Source organism: Xylocopa sonorina, chromosome 5, assembly GCF_050948175.1.
Source record: "Xylocopa sonorina isolate GNS202 chromosome 5, iyXylSono1_principal, whole genome shotgun sequence".
In the NCBI taxonomy this organism is placed as follows: domain Eukaryota; kingdom Metazoa; phylum Arthropoda; class Insecta; order Hymenoptera; family Apidae; genus Xylocopa; species Xylocopa sonorina.
Window position 1 is genome coordinate 8,786,146 of NC_135197.1, and position 21,895 is coordinate 8,808,040.

The following is a 21,895-nucleotide window of genomic DNA, read 5'->3' on the forward strand; positions in this document are numbered from 1 at the left end:
TCAGAGTCCTCGATATTTTTTAAGGAATAGCAAAATATAATGAAACATTCGATCAAAGGAAAGAATCTTTCTGCGATACCACGCGAAGTGTTTGCTCGACGATAGAAATTGGACGGTACGTCTCGAAACCATTCTATCGCAAGGATCATTCCTCAAACAATTTCTGTCAGCACTGCGTCATACTCTTTGATACCTCGTGTGGGTAATTCGTTTCCCCTCTTTCAAATAAGAACGCGAAACATTCGTAAAAATGACTATTCCTCAAAGTATCTCGGGGTATCCAACCCAAAGATATTCCTGGTTTCGACCGAAATTGAGGTTTCTTGGGAAGTGTCTCAGAGAGGCTTCTCATATCTTTTATACAGCTACTTTACCAGAAATATTCTTGCACGCTCACCAAATACCGTATTCCGCTAGATTCTCCAGAAGTTTGCGAAGGAAAGTTGCGTTTATTTTCTGGAATACCCATTCCTCTTTGCATTTCGTTAATTATTTCCCACGAATATTGTCTGACGTGGAACTGTTTCTTCTCGAATTCGCGGAAGCAAGGATTCTTTCTACTCTTCCATTTTTTTTGCAATATTTCCTACTTGAAAAATGTTGGATCATTATTTTTTAAGATCGCAATCAGATGTGCGAGAAATAAGTTTCTCAGTTTACGACATATTAGCGCAGGACCTCTCACTGAACCTTTTGATTCCCACGCGAGTTAAGTCTTGCGTGGGAATACGCTGTACACTGTACACGATACGCTTTCGTCCTCCTCGTCGTTTCAGCTTTGGACGTCATCTCCGTCGTCACTTTCACCTTCTATAGCTTCCGCTAAGTAATTGATATCCATCAATCCTCCGTACACACAGCTTGTTAATTCGTCTTTTGATCCGAGATAATCCAACCTAAGGATGTTCTAACAGGACGCTAACATCGCCATAAATTGGTTCAACCGCGAAAGCCAATTTCGCCTGGTGTTCTTTCGAATCTTCTTCAACGTCGAACCCGCTAAACTCTCGTTGCCTCTTTCGATCATTTTGCTCGACTTCGCTATCGAAAACGAGAGCCGTGCAATTCCGTAATAGCTGCAGCTGACGCGCCTCCAATTCTCCGGCGGTATTATTAGAATTTCTGCAAAATTTTCCATCATAATCATTTTCCATTGAATTACGTCAGTCGAGAGTTCTCCTTTTGCATTCGTATTAATATTTATCAATGGTCGAGCATAGAATTTTGCAGGTTTTCACGGTTGTTTCTTCATTTTTTATCACGCGACGTGTATTTCATAATTATCGTGTAATCACACGATTGTCGCACAGCTCCCTTTCGCGTCGATCGATTGTCGATGGCCTTCTTTCCGCTCTCCATTTTTTCATCGATCACGTAGCAATCGCGCACCAACCTCACGCATGCTCACCCATCGATCGTATATCTTATACATTCGCGTCCGTACGCATTCATCCCTACGTTATCATTATTTATTCGTATATCTTGGAATTCCCAATTCTCTAAATTTCGACTCTGCAGAGTACGAAACAAGACGAAGCCAAACGATCTTCTTATCAAGATTATTTTTTTTTATTATCGTAATATTTTCCACCAAAAATCGTTGACCGTTGAAAGTGCAGATATTCCAACTTGAAACCACTTTGCGTAACCTCTTCCTTTATTACGCGTTGGGAAGAAGTGCCAGAGATGGAGACTTCGAATGCCCCGAGAAAGACAATTTAACGTCTCCGTGGTCTCATAGGATTCATTAGGCTCACATTTTTATGTAAAATTTCCGCGATCTCACTGTTACTTTTGTTTCATTAACTCTTCCAGCCTTATTCGCAGGATAAACGTCACTTCCCCAAGTCATTCATCGTTAAACAATCTTCGTAAATAGCACTCTCGATCTTCACAAAAACCGCGTTCCATTGTAACGAGTGAATTTAAAAGGATATTCCGTTCTTTACGCGGCATTAACAGACAGGAGGGACTTGTTCTTGCTGGATTTTTCCCCTCTGGGAACGCTTGGATCCACATTGTCCACGAAATTAAATTCCCCGATTCTTAATTAACGGAATTTAATTACTTCCGTGTAAAAAAGTATCCATTTTAACGAGAGTGCACCGAAAAAGTTATTTGTTTCGATATCCGTGCTTCTTTGCCCCGTACTATCGCCTCGAAACGAAATCTCGAACGATCGAAATTCGAAATTTGAATGCTCGCGCCACTGTTTCCTCTCAAAACTCCACGTTCGACTCTCGTATCCGACGATCTCCGATAACATCAATATTTGAGGAACTCGACACCGACAGTCTCAGTTGCGCCAACCGTCTTACCGTAGCAAGATACCCCTCGAAATTATCGTTATCGAGTGACGCGCCTGGGGCGTCGAACAAGTCGAGCGAAATTTCGCGACACAACCCTCTCCCCCGCAGCGTCGAATAATAAAGGAAGAATGTTAATGAAAGATTCTCCTCGAAGATACTCACTCATGTCGTTATCCGCGTGGTGGATAACGATCTTGATGCTCTCTCCATCCACGAGGCTCCCTTGTCGAGCCAGCTCGCGATCTTCAGCCGCGACCCTATTCACCGCTGATGGAGGAGCTACTTTTGCCGCTCCCGGGGCGCCACCAGATGCCAACCCTTTTATAGCGTTTATATCCGGCCTGGAATCAAAGTGTCAGACGTTGATTTTTATTATTGGATTGTCGGCGACGCGAGAGAGAGGGAGAGAGAGAGAGAGAGAGCTGAAATGTAGCTGAACGTGTTGTACCCCAGTTTCGTACATTCGCAGAGTGATCTTCTCTCGACGTTCAATGATGGTATGTTTCAACTGTTTCAATTTTATTTCACAGCTTAATTATTCACGCGTGAGAGTATATATTCAATGAGACGATAGATAGAGTTGTTGCTACTTGGACAACCAGACAGCAGAGTAAGTTATTTCTACTTAAACAGCTGCACAGTGGATGGATCGACGAATAGTCAGACAGTCGCGCAGTGGATAGAGTCGCTTCCAATTAGAAAGGCTATGCGATAGATAGAGCTGTTTTCAATTGGACAGCTACACGGTGGATAGAGCCGTTTTCAATTGGTCGGGCTTCGAACGCGTTTGCATTAATGAAATAAATAATGCCAGAATTGAACGAGTCGCGTGTGTATCAACCTCTGTGCGCTATTAGTTTTTAGACATAGACCAGCATTTTGCTTTCGTCGCTAACTCGTTGCAGACTGATTCTATTCTAATTGTAGTACATCATCGTGTGCAAAATTAATTGTTTATGCGTTTGAGTGTTCGGAAAAAAATAGATCGTCTCCAAAGCGGTGATTTCCAAAGCTCACGGAGTATTTGAACTTTGGCCAAAAAGTTGGATCCGCGCGGGCGGAACTTAAAATTGATTCGCTCGCATTATTCCACGGCGTAATTTGATCACGCCACGCGGAAACAGTTAACGAGCAATTTCAAGTGTTTTGACGCGCTTCAACGTCTGTTAAAATCGCAAATTGCGTCATACCATTTGTCACGCCTGAAACGTACGTAACACGGCGGACGCGTCGCTGAATTCAGTTTTCGGGTTGCCCGGTTTCATTTCAACGCCGGATACAATAATTAATCGCGCGCGATACAAATCAACAATCGATCCAGGCGAATCGTTGACGAATCTCTGAATAACCAGCTCGATCGCGATTCGAAGAAGCGCGGCGAAATTTCATCCCCTTCCGTGATTCGAAATCGACCGCGCCCATCCGATCTCCATGCCTCGATTTCGCTCGAGGCGTGATAAACACTCGATTCTTCGAATCGCAACAGCAACGAAACAATTATTCGAATGAAACGTCACGTTCAATCAAAGCAACTGCCAAGAGGGAAAGTACGAATTAATAGTATTCGCAGCAGCGCCGTTAATTAATTCCGATCGCGGCTAAATGTCAACGGAACATTGGGACAGGTCGTAACGTAACTAAACGAACGAAACTAAAGCCGACGTCGTTCGCTAAACTGGTCGAAACGGAACAACAGGTCGCACTAGCTCGTGTCGCGTCTCCCCTATCAAAACTCGATCGTAATTACGACCGAATCCCCAGGCTGTGGCCGTTCTCCTCAGCAACAGTGGCGTTCGAATTAGCATAGGAAAAACGTGACCGTGCCAGCGGAACGTTATACTCTTCGTTAACCTCCGTCTGTCTATCTCTCCCTCTCTCTTTCCCTCTCTAAATCCTAATTAATCTAGTTCCCGAGCGGAGTAGCTAAACCGAGCCAGCCACTTCAGAATGCTTTCGCCACGGTCGGGAAGGTCGAGTGGCTTAAGCAGGTTCATGCTCGAAAAGCGCTGAATTAAGTGAAACACGCCGTTCCGTGTGGTTTTCAGCCGACACTCGGTTCAGAGGAATCGATACCAACGATTTGGACCGCCACCCGCGGAAAGAACGAACCGGACGACGACGTTGGCCAAGCGTCGTTGAGCGAGACGCGAGAGGCGGCTACGAATGGAGAACGGAAACGGAAGAACCAGGGGTTGTCGCGAATTATCGTTGAATCCGCGGTATAATCGCGGCAACTTTTTCAACGATCGAGGATTCAACGGGAGGAGGAGCATCTCGCGGAGAAATACCTTCGATGGAAGTTTTAATCGCTTCTAGAAACTCTCTTACAGAGAGGGTGTTCCGTAATATCTGCCCTCTGGAACTCGGACCGATTCTCTTTAACCGTTTCCACCGCGGGAGAACGCGAGCCGTGGAACGTTTCACGATCGACGAAGCAAAAAAATAATTACATCCAGCTCCTCTTCTCTTGCGCGTGCGCGCGTTTTTTTTTTTTTTTTTTTTTTAACGACGCCAGAACTTTGTGGCGAACAGACAGAGCCGATACGCCGTCGCCATCCGGCGACATTTGTCGTTTCCGTTGGTATTAATTAATTAGCCGCGGATACCGCTTTCCAAGAGTGCCGCGAAAGTTGTTCGAACGTGAATAATGCTCGACCACCGATCGAAGTTTGCTGCGTTGCAACGAGCTCAGATTTCGCAGCAAGTTCATCACCGTTCACGCGTAGCTTTATTACGACCCGCGCTGCAGCCTCCGCTCGTCTTTTTGCCGAGATCTTCATAATGACTTCGCATTGTTTCGAGTTACAGGTCCTGGAGGAAGGTTCGAGGGTATCGTTGGTCGGATTTTCCAACTACTCCTCTATAGAGAGAAACTTGCAGAATTTATGTAATGCACGGCGGTATGAAAACGTGTCGAGTGCACGCGGTGCTCCCGTGTTTTTGTTGGTTCCCGCAGAACAGCGGGAGAATTTCCATTAAACCCGACACTTTCGTCCGCGGATTCGTGGTCTACGCAAAAATTACACAACAAATCGTAGGCGAAGCCCTCCGTTTTTTGCTCCCGCAAATCTCTCGTCCCGTTATAAATTTAAAAAAGAAAAAAAAAACCGCCTCGGCGTTCTCCAAAGCTTTATGGTCGGTCCGGGTTTTTGTTCCGATTAAAAAAGTTTCCACACAGCTGAGGATATTATTTTCCCACGTAAACGCTCAACTTCTGCGAGAGGCAAAGGATTTATTACGTAGGAAAGTAGCTTTAATCGAACACGTTCTTAATAACTAAGCGTACGTGCGGAGAAGAATTGCGCGGAGGCCTTACCATATCGCGAGGAGTCACCGGGTGAAATTAACCCCTCGCCTGGGGGACCGATGGGATCAACGTTAACTCGAGCCTAATCATTTGCACTGCTGCAATTACCAGCTAATGGAACTTTCACACGATATCTCTGTCTTTGTGTTGTAACCTACATTCACCTCGAATCGAAGTGCGTATTCGCCTGGCATTATTATTATCATTAAACTTGGATAACAAAATTTTATTCGATTCGCTAATGAAATTGATAGAGCAACGTGGAACGCTAAGAAAGTAGAATTTAATCGATCGTAAAATTCGTGACGAACCGAAACGTTTCAGAAGCATTCCCCCTGAAAAGGTATTTAAACGATTTCGAAAAGAGGACGCCATGGAAATAGCGGCGAACGTGCGAGAAATATTTCAGCAGCCAGTGGCGCTGCGTTTTCGACTGGTACGTATGTATATTACACAGTTTCCCATTCGATCCTCGATACCCTTGTGAATCGTAAAATAGAACATTGAGTCGTCCATCCGAACAAAAAAACGATAAAACGTGAGATAGTTGAAACGCTGATTGAACCATTATATGTTGAATGTTTCATGGAGCTGCACGGAGCGACAAGTGTCGAAACGATTTGGAGATAAAGCAAAAAAAAAAAAAAAAGGAAAAAGGAAATAAAAATCGAACGTTCTCTGATGTTTTATCCTTTCGTGCCACCCCGTGTTCCTTTGCAGTCGATGACGATGGAGCTTTGCGCTGTCTGCGGTAAAATTGAAAACGCTCTTGCGAAAACATCGTTAATTAAAACGGCAATTTATCTTTGCAATTTGCCAAATCTCTTCTTCTCTCTATGTTCGTCGCACGCGTGCGAAAAATACGAGAACGTTAATTTGTTTGGACGTAAATCGTTGATCCGTAAACCAAGGTACCAAGGAACGCACGAAAGCTTCAAAGAGGCTGATGCAATTATTCCTGGCGTGATTCGTAAGTGCGCAAAACTGACGAGAAACAAGTTCGACGAGTTCAATATTAACCGAGCAGCCGATTGCCAGGAAGACAAGGTAGCTGGTAACGCGCAGAAATTCGGGTGGCTACGAACCAACCGCGATAAGCCGCGCGAAGAGGAAACGAGGCTGAAGCCGAAGGAGGACGTGTTCGCGGGAGATTGCATAGGTGTGGCATTAATTATTCCTCTAGTGGCGGGTACGTCGTGTTTGCGATCTACTCGACTTTTTGCTGGTTCCGCGAGCGAGAGTCTCGTCCTTATGGGAGAAGGAAAGGGTGGAAGCGTTGGTTATTTCACGCCCACAACTGGATACCCGGAAATGAAGAGTGCCTACCCTTTTACACTTTAATCGTTCAATCCTTTGCGTGTTCCTCGCGTGAAAGAGAAGGACGATCAACAAAAAATAGGTAGAGCGGTTTGCATTGTACTCTTGATTTAGGCTGACAAGTAGTTAGTACGCGGTTCGCTCTCGAAACGATCATTAAATTAAATAATACAACGCGCTCCCGTATTTTGTTGCAAGCTTTAATTAATTGCGCTTTAACCTTGTTTCGCGACGGCGAGCATTATTTAGCACCGCGAACTAATTGTAACGCGTGTGTTTCCACCTTTTGTCTTTCTCGGTCGCCCGGTTTTTACGAGCTAAAAATTACAATAACGCCGCCAGGCATTTCCAAACGTGTACCTTGTTCCCGGGAAATTGTTCGACGATAAAACGTACATTCGTTTCGACGCAACAAGTACCTCGCCGCGCTTCAGTTTCTCATTTTTCGATCGGTTTCAGAGAGACGCCGCTTTCGAAGTACCCCGTAGAATTTTATTGTTCCGCATTTTATAATTTATTGACTCTAGCTCGACAGCGTCCTCGCGCAAACCGTTCCGGACGCGCCATCGTGCACTCGTATTGACCTTCATCCCCCGCAACTTTACGACACGACGATTCCACGCGAAGCTAACGCTCCGGATGCAAAATTCAGATCATCCGTTTGCAATTAGCCGAGAAACTCGTTGCAATTTCAGAGTGTTCCCCTTTTTCGAAAAAAAGAAGAGGGTAGTAAAAGCGCGGAACGTTGTTCGCAAAATATTTGTTCCTGAAACACATCCCGCAGGTTTATCACTGCGTCTAGCTCTCCGTTACACGACCCAGGAATAAATGAGGTTTACTACCACGGTTTAAAGCTTTCCCGTGTTACACTAAAATGTTTAAATCGTGCATATTTCAAACGCTGAACACGCGCGTAAAAGATGAATAAAAACCGGAGGAACGCTGGGGAGAAAAAAAGCGCGTAAAAGCGCGTATATCTAATATTTCGAAGTTAGTTCGAATGGGAGTGGGTTGGAACGGGTGCAAATATGCCAGCTATTTTTCATTCCGTGCCGCGTAAAGGGTTGAAAGATTTCGCAAGATTACGAGGGGTGAGCCTTAACCAACCGCGAATGAACGACGAACAATAACGGGGAACGTCGCGTGCGCGGTATTCGCGGGGAATTAATAAATTCGAGGCGCGCGTTCATAAAATGTTATTCGATTCGAGATGAAATTCGGTTCTAACCGAGAGCCGGCATACTTCGAAACTAGGTCTCTCCTCTTGTTTCTTCAAAGAGAAAATATTTCGTTTGCAGAAAGGAGACGTTCTCTGGGGACGTCGGGAAGGAGGTGAAGGAGCTCGAACGCGTCGACTGCTCGACTCGCAAGTTTCCGTTTCGTCGTACATAAATAGAAAGAGGAGCAAAAGTAACGGCGCACGGATACCATTTTAAATGGGCCATCCATTGATACGCGCGCCCTCGAACGAAACAGCGGGGCGGCCATTAAAAAAATCGCGACGCGGGGATGGCCACGATTTATTCGAAAACTACCTTTATTTACTGCTACATCGGGAAGATATTTGTTAATCCGCGTAACGAGCAATCCGAATTTAAAGACAGAACCGTATATTCGGACTCCCGATAGGCGGAGATTAAACACGGACTCGGAGATACCATTTAATCTCTAGTTTCTCGCTTGTTTCGCAACTCGTTTCACGTACCAACATAAATCCTGATTAAAACTAGCCGCACAAGTTTCTTTTTTACGCGTTACGCGTTATTCAGCGAGGAGAAATATTTCTCGGTCCATATTTGAACGTAGCGTATTTAGAGAAGTGCATTCGAAATTGCTTGCAAGGAAAAGGGGGACACCGTTTTTCATTGGACAAGTTATCGTGAAACGAGACTCTTCGAACGACTACGTGGTTTCCAATCGAGATTTTCTATTATATTTCAGAAGATACGAACGATATAACGTTACTCACAATTGAGAACCCCTTCGTCTGGTACGTCGTTCCTCGTCGGGACCCAAAACGGGCGGTGGTACCACCTTTGGTGAAACGACCGCCACAGAGGACGCATCGAGGTTCATCATACTTTCATCCTCGGCGCCAACTTCGTATGGCATCACCGGCTTCACTCCTCGAAACGATGATCTACGAGCAGTCGGCCTTTCCTCTCCTTTCCTGCTGCCTGCGGAGGGGAGAATTTCATTCGCACGAAGAACGTACATCCTTTAAATCCGTACATCTACGTGCTACCAACTCTATGGACGAACAAACGTTAACGTTACTCCGCAAGTATATTAAAAAAAAATCGATCGTCTTTTATGTTTCGATGAAAATCTACTTAAATAATTCCATTGACAAACGGATGAAAAGTTGCACGTTATACTTGGTGAGAATTATATTCGTCTATGTTGCACATTTTATTTATTTCCAGGGCGTTCCATTGTTTCGAGTTGTACAGTGTCTGCAGATAACCGACGAACAATTATATTCGTCAGAATGATATACCTGTATAGATAGCGGCCATTTCGAATAGGGGGTACAAAGGAAAGGAATTTGTCGGCGACCTAGATAGCTTTAATTGGTTAAGACTGTCATGGATGGCAAGGGGAAGAATCGGGTTCAGAATTCTATTATGATAACCCAATTATCTGATTCTCGTGAATACTCATTCTTCATGCCCTTTATGGAATCGTGAAACTTAAGAACACGGTCCACGGGTCTCGCGCGAACCGTTTCCCAATTTGTTTCACCCATTCACGGCAATCGAGGCGTCCATTAATATTGATGAACGCGCGATGTTCATTAATTAAAGTGGAAAGGTGTTTCACTACGTTTGCCCTCCCCCCGTTAATTCGACGCCATTTTTCTTCGCTAATTGCAATCGCAATTTATACAGTCGTAATTATTTATGTTCACGCAATTGCAGTATATAAATAGTATCGTAATCGTTACTTCTACAGTTCGCCGTTTCGCTTCTCTTTTATCTCTAAACAGATTTCGATCGCATACGATACGTTCGTTAATTAACGAAGAGTCGCGAGACGAGGCGATTGCTGAGACATCATTCGCGGCTTTTAAAATATCGTCCTAGTACGAAATTACGTTCACGGAGATTTTCGACCACCAGCTCTCGGTTGAACGCCACGCGACTTCATTCAAGGGCCGAATTAATTTTCCCGATTACGATTAGAATCTCCTCGGGCAGCGCGCGTGAACGCGGGAGGGCCACTGAAAGCGAATTAGGGACTCAAATACCGCGCGTAACAAGCGCGTAAATTAATTAAACCGGCGCGTTCATCTCGTTAGAAAGTATTTCGACCGTTAGAGATTAAAGTTGAAGTTAGAGATCCGGCCGAAATTAAACCAAGTTAAGGCCCGGGCCCCGGCCCGTGGACGTAGACGTGATTAACCAGGAGCCGTAGTTAGTCCTGAAGGAAGTTAAACTCGATTACATGTCCGCAAGACTTCCGTCCCGGCCGTAAGGATCCGCAAAAGACACCGCACGGGATAATCGAATGGACCGTCCTTTTGTAACTATCCCACGGCGAGCCCTATGGCCAAAGGGTGGCCCACAGCCTTATATTGTACTTTCTCGACCGTGACAAATAGAATATTACGTCTGGGGCGAGTTTAACCGGGCGCATAAATTCGTTCCCGTAAACGGAATTTACGGGACGTGAAAAAGTTTCGCATAATGAGTATGAGAAAACTGTAAACGCGAGACACGATGTATCGTTCGATGTATTTTTTTCTATAAATACGTTAAAAGTTCGCTCACCGCTATAAATTTATTACTCGCGTTTATCGAGTATTTTTATTAACGATATTTTGGTTAGTTTGATTAAACTTAAAGGAAGGTACGAAGGTTTATCGTTATTTAAATTGCACTTTTCAAAATGCGTCATGATTGATGTGTATCAAGATGAACGGTGTATCATTCGAGTTGTCATCTCTGTTGAATAACGCTACTCTACGCATTGCTCGACGTCATCCATTGAATACGTCGAATATCGAGCGACGTTACTCTTTAATTACTACGCGGGGACGAACAATTATCGAGCTTTCGTAGTTCACGTCGGTCGATTCAATCCCGCCGGTTTCACTGGCCCGTGAAAATAACAATAAAGCCCTGGGCGCTCGTAAAAATACGCTCGCCGTTAAATTTATTAAGTACCCGTGAAATCGAGTTCGATCGGCCCGGTTTCGCCGTCGCGCTGTCTGAAGTGCTGCGTGAAATGTGGTTAATAATCGGGACTCGGTGACACGGTTTATATCCTAATGGAAAACTGCAATTTATCAGCCACTCGCGCGCGTCACCCTTTAATTAAATTCGGATTAATTAATGTAGCCGGCGCGCCGTAAATTTCGCATGATTCTTCTACGGCCGCGGCATAATATCAACAGGCGGTGAAAAATTACGTTAATACAGTTAATTGCGAGAGTCCGTCCGGTTTCCAAACGATTGAAACGCGGGTACGCGGCTGATGGACCAACATTTCCGTTATTTTCCCTTCGCGGTCCTGGTAAAGCGTATATGCTTGCTTTTATTTCGATTAACCGCGGTTTTTTCGTGTCGCGTGCATCGCGATCGCGATAATAAATTAAGCTTGAATCGCGCGGATACATCTCATTCGTCGCCGTTTATATACAAGCGTGCGCGATTGTCACGAGTTCGTTACTTTCCTTTTTAATAACGCTGCGATAATATTTGCGCGAACGAAAGCGAACGTTGTGTACGGTGTACCTTGGGCGGAAATCGATGCCCTCTGCTGGGCAGTGGCCATCGCCATGGCGTTCAGCCCTCCGACCCCGGGCGCGGCGTACACGTCGTACGCGGACGCTCGTCTCGGTAGATGGACCGGAAGTCCGAGACCAGGCTCTGGATGCGCGTGCTGGCTACCGCCTCCGGACATCGCCGCCGCGTTCTTCATCTCGTCGTCGTACGATCTTTGCCTGGTCATCCGGGACTTAACGCGAACCGTGCCAGAACGGCGAACGTGCCTTCGGCGTTCGTCCTCTTCGTCCGCATCCAAGGGCATCGCTTCCGGTGGTTCTGCTAATTTCATCAAAAATGAATTTCATTTCGCGGTAATCACGTGCGAGCACGTATTAAATTTGTCATGCACACATCATGCTTGTTAAATCGTTCTTTAATTTACGTGGAACGTACAATTTTTATCGATACGATATTTTATATTCTAGTATGCAAAAATTTTTTTAGTCTCCATAGGAGACGTACGATAATAGCGTCGATATGATTTGAAAAATATTTTCGCTGTTCTATCGTCCATCGAAGTGCTGTCTATGAATCAACTAGCACAGACGCGTTGTATCTCAATTTACAAAGAGGAAGAGCGTTCGAACGAGGTCACGCAATATCCTAACGCGATAACACGGACACAAAAGAATAAGGGAAGAGGAGCGCGGAAAGGCGAAATCATGCGGAAGCATCTTACCAGCGACTGAAGTAGGTACGACGTTAACCCTCTGGGGGCTGGTGGCCCTTCCCCTATCGACCTGGTGACGATCCGGCGAGGCCGCCCTAGACCTGATGTTGCGGTCCAAGTCCCTCTCCCATTTCAACTCCTCGCGACGTTCCCCTGCAACCTTTCGAAACTATAACATTACGACACACAGATTAGAGCCTCACAGGGAGTGACACCATTGCGTGAGGGAGTTATGCCTGTTGGCGTAGCGTGACTGACTGTGTTCACATCGGGTTGTGTATCGTACATTGATACATACGAGAAGCTATGGGTGTACACTGGCTACTGATATATGTCTGGAAAATATTGAACGATGAGCTAGCGACCGCTGCATTCGCACGGCTATTGTTTATTCCCTTTTTCTCTTATTCTTTACCCTCGAGATACGTTCCTTGAAATCCGCCTCGCGTATTGATGCTGAGGACGCTCCCGCGATATTAACCCCGCGAATAGCTCGATACTATTTCACATTTACTTTCCGAAATAGTCGAAATCCTGCGCGTTGGATTTTATTCTTTCATTTAGAGTAGCCACGAGACACGCAGAGTTCGATAAATCTCGTTTCGACTCGTCGCAGAAGAGCCACGAATCACACCCCGTACTTCCATCCCGCTTCGATCTCCGTGTTTATCACGATTCGAATCCAGCTGGGAACAGCACTCATAAAGAACCCCACAGTGTCCTCCCTCTCGCCTCGCCGCTGGAGCTCTCGAAATTTGCGACTTGTTGTGTCAGTCAGGGCAGAAAATTACCGACGCCCGCCGCGGCTCGATTGAAAGGCACAATCGTCGGACGCGGGGGTGGAAAATAGAGGAGATCCGTGTCCCACGAGCCGCGTCGAATGTCACCGTGTCGCGAACGAGCGCGCAAACAGCGGCAAGTCGCTTAAACGCGATTCCATTTTACCCGCGTACCGAATGGAATTCGTTATTTACAACGGGACTCGATACTACGGTCGGACCTCGTCCTCGGAATTATTGTTCATCCTCCTCCGATTAATTGGCATCGACGGCCCTTCCTGTCAGCCGGCGAATCGATTTCGGGACTGGGACGCGGAAACGGGCAAACGGCTCGATCCAATCCGGGGTATAATCGTGGGTAGGGAATTGCATCAGATTTTAACGGAATCGCGCGGGATCTAATTTTCAGGATCCCGATTAGCGCGCTCTCGCGGACTATTATCCTCGCGTATGATTCGCGTGCTCGCGTCACGGGGGCTGGCTTCGACCACGGGACACGGGACCGTGCATTATCGATAAGAATCGGTGAACCGTTAATCCACGGGCTAACAACTGCGTGAATTCTTTATTCGCGGCGAGCGGTTGCTACGTTTCGTCGCTCATCCGCTTTGGATGGCTGTTGGATCCTTCGCGGTGGTAGATAACTGATTTCCCGTCGAATTTACGGTAGCTGAAACTGTAGGGATGCGAGTCTGTCAGTTTTAACTGAGAATTATATTCTTTCGGCGTTGCACTTGGCTTCGCACGTGTACCAGCGACTGGAGAAATGAATATTTGATGTAACATGGGCAGCGGTCGCGATGTTAGACGAGAAGCTTTGGGATTGTAACGAAATTGAAGGGTAAGAAGAGTTTAATGGAGTTTCCGATCGCGAAATCGTCTGGATTACGGAATTTAACCTTGCGATACGGATGAGAAGTGTTTCTTAAATAGGTAACTGAAGACGACAGGGATTCGGATAAGCCGATTGAATATAATGGCTGATAAATCTTAGCTGGATTTGCAATGCGACAGAAACTGACGGAATCAGTATTGTACTCGGTGAATTGAAACGAGATCGACTGGAAGTTCAGCTCGTAGAGCGAAATTGAACGTTTTAAAGACGCGCTGTTAAGACTCGCTTGGATCTTGAATACGAACTCTACGATTCTCGAATCGGTACGATAGAGAGTTCTTTCTAGTTCTCCTTTTAAATGATATAAATTCTGAAAATAATTGCTTTTGTATTCCTTTCCCAATTTTCTAAACGGAAAGGGATACGGACAGCTGGATGTCGTGTATTCGATAGACAATTTCGAAGTAGCTCGAGAAACGATCGCGCAAAAGATCACAGGCCAGTCTATTTACCCGCAAAGAGCACGGAAACGGAAATGCATTTCGCTTTAATGCTCTTGTCGGTCGCAGGGAGTTCGAGTCGATCCTGTTGTTGTTGGCAACCGCTAATTTCCCCCGGTGCGCCTGGCAACGGTTTAAAGAGGCAAAAATCTTTTGACTCGCGACCTCTTTCCACTTTCTCGTTTCTTTTTCGCCCGATTTCCGGCTCCCTCCAGATCCCCCCGCCCGTTGCCTCGTTCCTGATTTCAATTTCATTCCACTTTCTTTCGTTTCCGCAGTCGTTTCCAATGAAATGAGATTCTGCCGATTCTTCTCCCGGCGGACAAAACGATTTCCAATAAATTCCCAGGATCGAAAGCGCGACCGTTTTCCTTATTCTTAATACCCCTGAGCTGGCTAGGCCCCTCGCCAACCCCCTTATCGCCCCTGTTCGACTGCCGCGAGGAACGCCTATAAAGCGACCCGCGATCGTCGTGTTAATTAACTCCTAGGAAGTGAGCAAAGTAATAAACCGGTCCGAGGGATCGACCGCCCGTTCGTTACGTCGCTGCGAGGCGGCGCCGCGCGTAAACCTCCGCGCGCTCGCCAATGCGCCGCGGAAATTGATTTCCACGGTATTGTTTTCGGGTTCGATTAGTTCACAGTTCGCCAGAGATATTATATTCCGAACGAGATCGTGGGCGTGCTGTTGAAATCCAACGGGTCCCAACAAACTGGCCTGAATTTAATTATTTGTAACGCTGGTAATTCCGATATTTCGCCGGATCTACGCGCGGCGAAAAATCGATCCCGACCTATTTTCCGTTTCGAATCGTTGGTCAGCCGAAGAATTCGAATTTAGCCAGTCCGATAAATTGAATAAAATATTCGTTAGCGGCGAAATCTAGCGGCATTTAAATTGAAAGTAAAATATTCAGGTTGGTCAGAAGACGCAACTGGGTCACATGCAACCCTGACACAATAGCAGGATTATTTCTTCGAGATAACTGTAGAACACTCTACACACCTAATACACTCGTGTCGCCACGCGTACGCACGATATAATGAGCGTAATTAGACCGATGTTCCATATGTACGGTTTTCATTAGACAAGGAAGCGCAAAGGACGCTCGATTCGACGATAAACGTGTTATTATTCCCGCGGCACTCCTTACTCGTTCATTTCAGTAATTCTTCGCGAACGCAATCCTCTCGACGACGACGCTCGCGAGTCGTACTCGTTAAACCGTGGATTTTTATGTATCTCGTGGAAAATTGAAACTCGTCGAATGAAAGAAACGGGGAACTCCAGAATATACGAAAAAAAGGTTCAAAGCGATATCCTGTAGCATTGATAGAACAAATCAATCGCGCGATAATTACGCAACCGTCTGCAGTCAGACAACAATTTAACGCTATTAAACGTTATCAAGTGAAAAGGCAAACTCTTCCGCCGTTCCGTGGAATTTACGTAATGGCAGCCTCTCTGACGTGGGCCGTTGACGAAGTTTCTCTTCAAAAAACTCCTCCACTCGAAAGTAGATGACGCAGATGCGAGCCTCGACTACGCACGAGAAGCCACCGTCGGTTTTTACCACGGCGCGTTCAATTTTTCGCGCCAACTTCCGCGAGAAACCAGGTAGACGCAAGGGCTCTCAAAGGATTACCGTTCCAGCGCGCTGTCCCGCCTCCCGTATCCTCGTGTAACGGGAGAGTATCGACTCGACCTAGCCGACTGCTCCGTTCAACTCCAACGGGAATCCCTGCGCCGGAAGGGCAACCGCGGACCTGCGAGTTTTAATTTATCACGCGTAACCCGCGGCTACTTAATGGCTCGACGTGTGTAACTCGCGAACCTGACCTTTGGGCCAGTGATTTCCATCAGGAGCGCGATTCGCGGCCAAGGTCTCGCGTATCGTTACGTTTTGTCCGCGATCTTAACACTTTTCGGAACTTCGTTAATTATTGCCGCGAGAGATCGCGATATTAAAATTACCGTAGGAGAATCGGGTGAGCTGGTATCCTTTGTGCGCTAATGGCACCGCGTTAGTCCTCAGGGACCGCCATTTCGGTGCAATTTAACAGGAAGATCTACGGTACTGGAAAACTAGTTATTAGCGTTGCAAGATTTATCGGACGCGAACTCAGGAAACGTATATCGAGGGGAAGAGCATATATTTCAAATGACCACTTTGAACGCTACATTATACGCTCGCTAGTGAAACGATTAACCCTTCACGGCTGTTATACGCTTCGTTGTACAGGCAGTACAAATAGTATTTACACGTCGTCCTTTTTGCACCAGTTTAATATTGGTTATTCAGTTCGTTTGAGCAAATCAGATTGTATATTAAATTTTGTGTAACATAATTATGCGAGTGTTTTATGCGTGTCTAGGTATTTACATGTACGAGCAGCTCAAAAAGTGCAGAATGCGTATAATATTCGCAAATGTATGAAACGTTACCTTATATATCTTTAAAATCGCGTTAACAAAGATATGAAATTTTGCAAAAATATCTGCTAGCATAATCTACTAATAGTACTTTGAATGATCCACATGAAGTCATATCGAGAAAAACGTAAGATCTAGAAGTTCATCGGCAAAATGTTTCGTTCGTTCAACATGCAAATACTTTTTGTATGCCCCGAGAGCAAACTCGAGCGAAATTGTACACATGTCCGGTGGTAATTAAATTCGCGACAAAACGAGTAATTTACTTTGCGATCGAATAGGAAACGGAACAAAGCGTACTCTTCAAGCGTAAGACAAGTATCCGCCGCAACGAGTGTCCACATGCGTCCAGCCACGTACGAGGTACCATACTGCAAGGCAAACAACCGGCGTTGACATTCAAACTGAATAAAATCGCTGCCGGCGGACCGTCGCCAGATACACTTGGCGCACGGCCAAAACGACGAAAGCACAGCTGCTGAGGAATACTCGGTTTTCGACCGCAAACAGTTACTAACAATCAGCCCCGGAAGGGTTAATGTTTCCTTTACTCCGATTAGTCGAGATAATAACAGGATTAATGCGCTGCCGATTGTAAGCGCGAGATTATTCCACTCTCAGTGAACGAGGAGCCGGATTATTTTCGGCGAGGATACTTAGACAATTCGGATGATTCATTATTACGAGTCCATCGAGCAGGAAACGACATCTTCCGCGTTTCATCCCTCTGATTACAATTTTTTGCATCTCCTTCGAATCACTGAATATTTCTTGATAATTTATAAAACAACTATCTTAAATAACTGTCTTCTTCATATATTCGCAATATACGCCCCCAACGAGCAATCTCGATTAATTCCTCGTCCCATTTTTCAAATTCACGAATCCATACCTTTCAACCAGTATATTGGCAACTAAGAATCCACAAATATATATCTGAATCTCAATGCCAAGCTTACAATCGACAACGACAAGCGCATCCCGTGTTGAAGGTAGGCCCATTGACACGAATACGATGCACAGAACAGATGCCCCGATGCGTTCCGTTTCGTTCCGTCGAGAAGCACGATTTGTCTTGTGAAGCACCACCTCGGAACAGGAATATTAGACAATCGCGAGCATACCTTCTCGAGCTCCTTCAAGCTGGCAGGCGAGACGTCCGAGTGCCTCCTTATGTCCGGACTTCTGGGCGGCGCCAATCCAGAGCCGAGGCCGCCGATCTGACTTCCGCTCTGGCAGCCGAGCCGCGCGTCGCTGTGCCTCCTCTTGATGGCCTCCAGGACCGGCACCTCGAGCAGCGAGTCGGTCGATTCCTGTGTCACGATCGGCTGGTCCCGCGACGCGAGTTTCCGTCGACACACGCTGCACCGCCAGGACGACTGAAAGGGATGTTCGTTAAACTTTCAACGTCGATCGAGCGGTGTTTGCGAGCGACAGCTCGAGCGATATCGATTCGATTCCACGTGTCAGATCGACACGCGGAGGAATCGCAGACGCTGCTGCGGTAACCGGACGTCTCTATTTTGGGCGGACGTCGCATTGGGACGGTATTCCAGAAGAGAAAGTTGAATCGTGGCATCAGAAATTGGATCGAAGCGGAAATGAGTAGGTTTTATTTTTGAACAGGAAACTATGGAGGCTATGGTGTCCTTGGTGGTTACCCCTTTCACATCCTGAGTTTGTTCTCCGAAAAATCGATACATTCGATGTTTCGTGGAATTCAGGTGGAAATTTCTTTTTTATATTTATGCACGCGTTAGAAGACGAGAGAGGACTGCTGTGCGAGTCGGCTTTTCTAATTAAGGATAGCGTGATATCGAGGAGACGCGTGAGACCAAGCTCCAATTAACTTTGAAGCCGCGTGGTAGAACGGTTTAAAAAGAGCGCAGGGGATGCGCGTTCGGTGAAATCGGAAAATAATTACTACTAGAAGAGGAGAAAGAGTGAAAATAGATTGCCAAGGAAATATTTATTTCTTCGACGATTACCGCCAATCGAATATATCTCGCGATGAAATGATAAAACACGCGGGGTTAAATCGTATTTTTGACAGAGAAGTGAAAAGCGAAATTGCATAAATCAAAGTGACAAAGTGAGATGTGGGACGAGCGTGGAATATCGAACGAGGAGGGAAAATGGAAAGTGCCGACTGAAATAATGCAGGAGCTACAGAGAGTATGAGAATGAAAGGGAATGGAAATAGTGAAAGGAGGATTAGAATAAATTGCATCGCGGCAGCCATTAAGGCCATTATGCCGCTTTTTAAAACCCCCCTGTTACTCGAGAAATAGAGATAAAGGATAACGATAATTAAAAATGATGTCGAACCAGTGGCGCATCCACCATCGATAACGGCTAATTGATATCGCATAATGAAAACTCCACGTGCCAGTAAAAGAATGCACCTTGAACCTGTGCATTTGTAATTTTGACATCTACCGTCTTGCCACAGAACGTCTATTAAATTGTTTGCGGAAGATTCGCAAAAGAAACTTTATTAATGTCCTTCACGTTAAGACAACAAAGGGCACGTATCCGGGAAAATAAAGGATTCCAGCTTTTATGAGAATAGCCATGCCTCTTTTAATTAAACAGATGTGGAGCGGTGAATGTCGTTGACAGTGGTTTTCATAAAAAAATTAGACGTCGTAAAGGACGTGCGCACGCCGTTGAAAAGAATTCTCGTTCCCTGCCTCCGCCACCGCTTCCAACAATTACAATTTACATTGTTCAAAAAAATCCAGGAAAGAGATAAAATACTTGCAACTATGTACCCCCCTCTTTCTCTTCCTCGCTTCTAACTTGAACAATTTCAATACAACGCCTTAACGATTGTCGCCACTGAAGGGACTAAAGAGAGAACTGAAGTAGTAAAACGTACGTATGAGCCCACACGTAGAATATCAAAAATAATCACCTCGACTCAATAGAAACCAGAGAGAGAAATCAACGCTTCGTTTCATTGGAAGAAAAAAGCGTTTCTACCATGTTTCTTTGAATCTTCCGCGAAATGTTAGACAGGACTCGACCCAGTTCCACGATTCGCTCAAAGCCACGCGCCATCGTGCCGAATCCTTCGAACGCGGCCACTTTTGTCGCGGAGCGGATAGCAGGATTATCGGACCGCGGATATCCGGGATTAATTGCCGGAATTACTGATTGATCGTCCCGGGATGGGCAAGGATAATGCAAGGGGGTTGGCTCACCGGGTCGTCGGAATTCGTGGTCGTCGAATAGCAAGCGCAGTCCTCGCAAACTTTGTGTTGACACTCGCAGCAGATTCTCGAGGCTTCGTCGGGCGCGAACGACTTCCTGCAGACTCTGCAATCGTCCCCGGTCTTCGACTTCCTGAAACGTCCGAGTTAAGAGTCCCCTTAAGTTCCGAGCTCGAGAACTCCTGTACAGGCGCGCACCTTCCGAGTCGAATACAGTGACCGACCATCGACTTCAGAAGCGAAAACTTGCTCGACTATGCGGACCACCCGCTCGATTCATGTCGCACGACGATTTTCTTTTCAAACGATTGCACGAGCAGAAAGTTTCATTTAATCATTTGCTATTCTGTCGAACGGTTTCGTGCTGTTACCGCCTTGTCGCGTATAATTTTCTTGGCTCGAACTACAATTTAAATATAAAGTAGTAAAGTTATTGAAAATACCAAAGAAACGTTGTGTTAATTGTAAAACAGGAAGTTTCTATCAGCGTCGAAAAAAATGTAATTAAACGAGAGTTGAAATAAAAATGGAGTCCTTCGACGTTTTATTGAATTAATGTTATTACTATTGATTTTCCTTTCAGTTTACCTCTCCGTGCGTTTCGAATTAAAGCAAATGATAAATTTAACTCGCATAATCGTGTAAATTAAGCAGCTTTTATAAATGTTAATTAGATTTCGTTCAGCACTTGTACATTGGATTTCGGAATATTTCTTACTACTCGCGACGTATTAATTTGCGAGGCAGCATACGTATCAAAGATACAGAGCATAATTGGAGCGCCAATAAATCCTATGAAATATCTTCTACATATTTGCACGCGTGTATCAGCGTGGTTCGCGGATTTATCGCAGTCTACGAATTAAATTACACGTAATTAGTGCCTCTCTAGTACGCGCGTGTCTGTTTCCATTAAACATCAATTACTCGCAACAAATGCAATACGGAATAAACATTTATTCTTATCGCCTTCGGTCGATTTACTTGCTCGCGTATAAAACCATCCTCGATTTAAAGCATTACCACCGACGTTACTCACGTTTTCGTTGCTTCCGTTGGCGTTTCCTCCTTAGGCTGTGTCTCCTCGACTGGCGTGACTTTGGCGGGACCAAATTTTGTAACTGTAAACGTGTAACAGAAAAAAGCAGAATTAATTACAACAAAAGCGTTCAACATGAGAACGGAGACGCTTGTTCCGTTAAATGAAGGCAACAGCAAGCAGGAGTCATCCTATTTACATCGTTTAATACTCCTTTGCTTGCAGCTGCTATCGGATCGTGCTCGATAATAAGGTCCACAGACAAAACATGGCGGCAAGTTATACAAAAACCCACTTTGAGAGATTATTACTGAAAACTGAAGATAAAAACCGGACTCGCGAATAAAGATGCAAACGTTTCTTATATACCGTCCCATCGCATTCATGTTTCAGGGCAAATGGCGTACGCTAATAGGCTTTATTTAATACCCGCTTACGAGCATAAATCAGATATTCTTGACTTTCTGCCAAGACGCGTTAAACGAGACAATGCACTGCTGCAATTAATTCAGAAACAGCAGCGATTTACACAAAATTTCATTAACGTTCAACTTGCAACATAATTCTGACAATTAAAGAGTCGTATCTACAGCGATTCCAACGAAAGTCGTAATTCTCATTAACACGTGCCACGGAAAAGAATAAAAATTCAAAGTAAACGGATTTACGTAAATGTGACATTAAATAAAACCAGAATCTGACCGACCAAAAGAAGACA

At 45.4% G+C, this 21,895-nt stretch overlaps 1 protein-coding gene across 7 annotated transcripts in view; it reads right to left on the reverse strand.

Annotated features, from left to right (window-relative positions):
• The window catches only part of Fife (regulating synaptic membrane exocytosis protein fife), a 108,339-nt gene that overhangs the window by 32,573 nt on the left and 53,871 nt on the right, over nucleotides 1–21,895 (reverse strand). For 5 of the 7 annotated variants that reach the window (XR_013101862.1, XR_013101863.1, XM_076895667.1 and 2 more), the window contains exons 4-10: nucleotides 21,178–21,259; nucleotides 20,130–20,271; nucleotides 18,048–18,302; nucleotides 12,385–12,544; nucleotides 11,673–11,984; nucleotides 8,903–9,110; nucleotides 2,472–2,650 (exon numbers count right to left, since the gene is read on the reverse strand). Coding sequence is in view for 5 of the 7 variants with exons in the window: in XM_076895667.1 (XP_076751782.1) it covers nucleotides 2,472–2,650; nucleotides 8,903–9,110; nucleotides 11,673–11,984; nucleotides 12,385–12,544; nucleotides 18,048–18,302; nucleotides 20,130–20,271; nucleotides 21,178–21,259 (1,338 nt within the window). In the remaining 2 variants the exon portion in view is untranslated. The remainder of the gene's footprint in view (nucleotides 1–2,471; nucleotides 2,651–8,902; nucleotides 9,111–11,672; nucleotides 11,985–12,384; nucleotides 12,545–18,047; nucleotides 18,303–20,129; nucleotides 20,272–21,177; nucleotides 21,260–21,895) is intronic. The other 2 variants (XM_076895671.1, XM_076895670.1) reach the window with 2 other exon arrangements.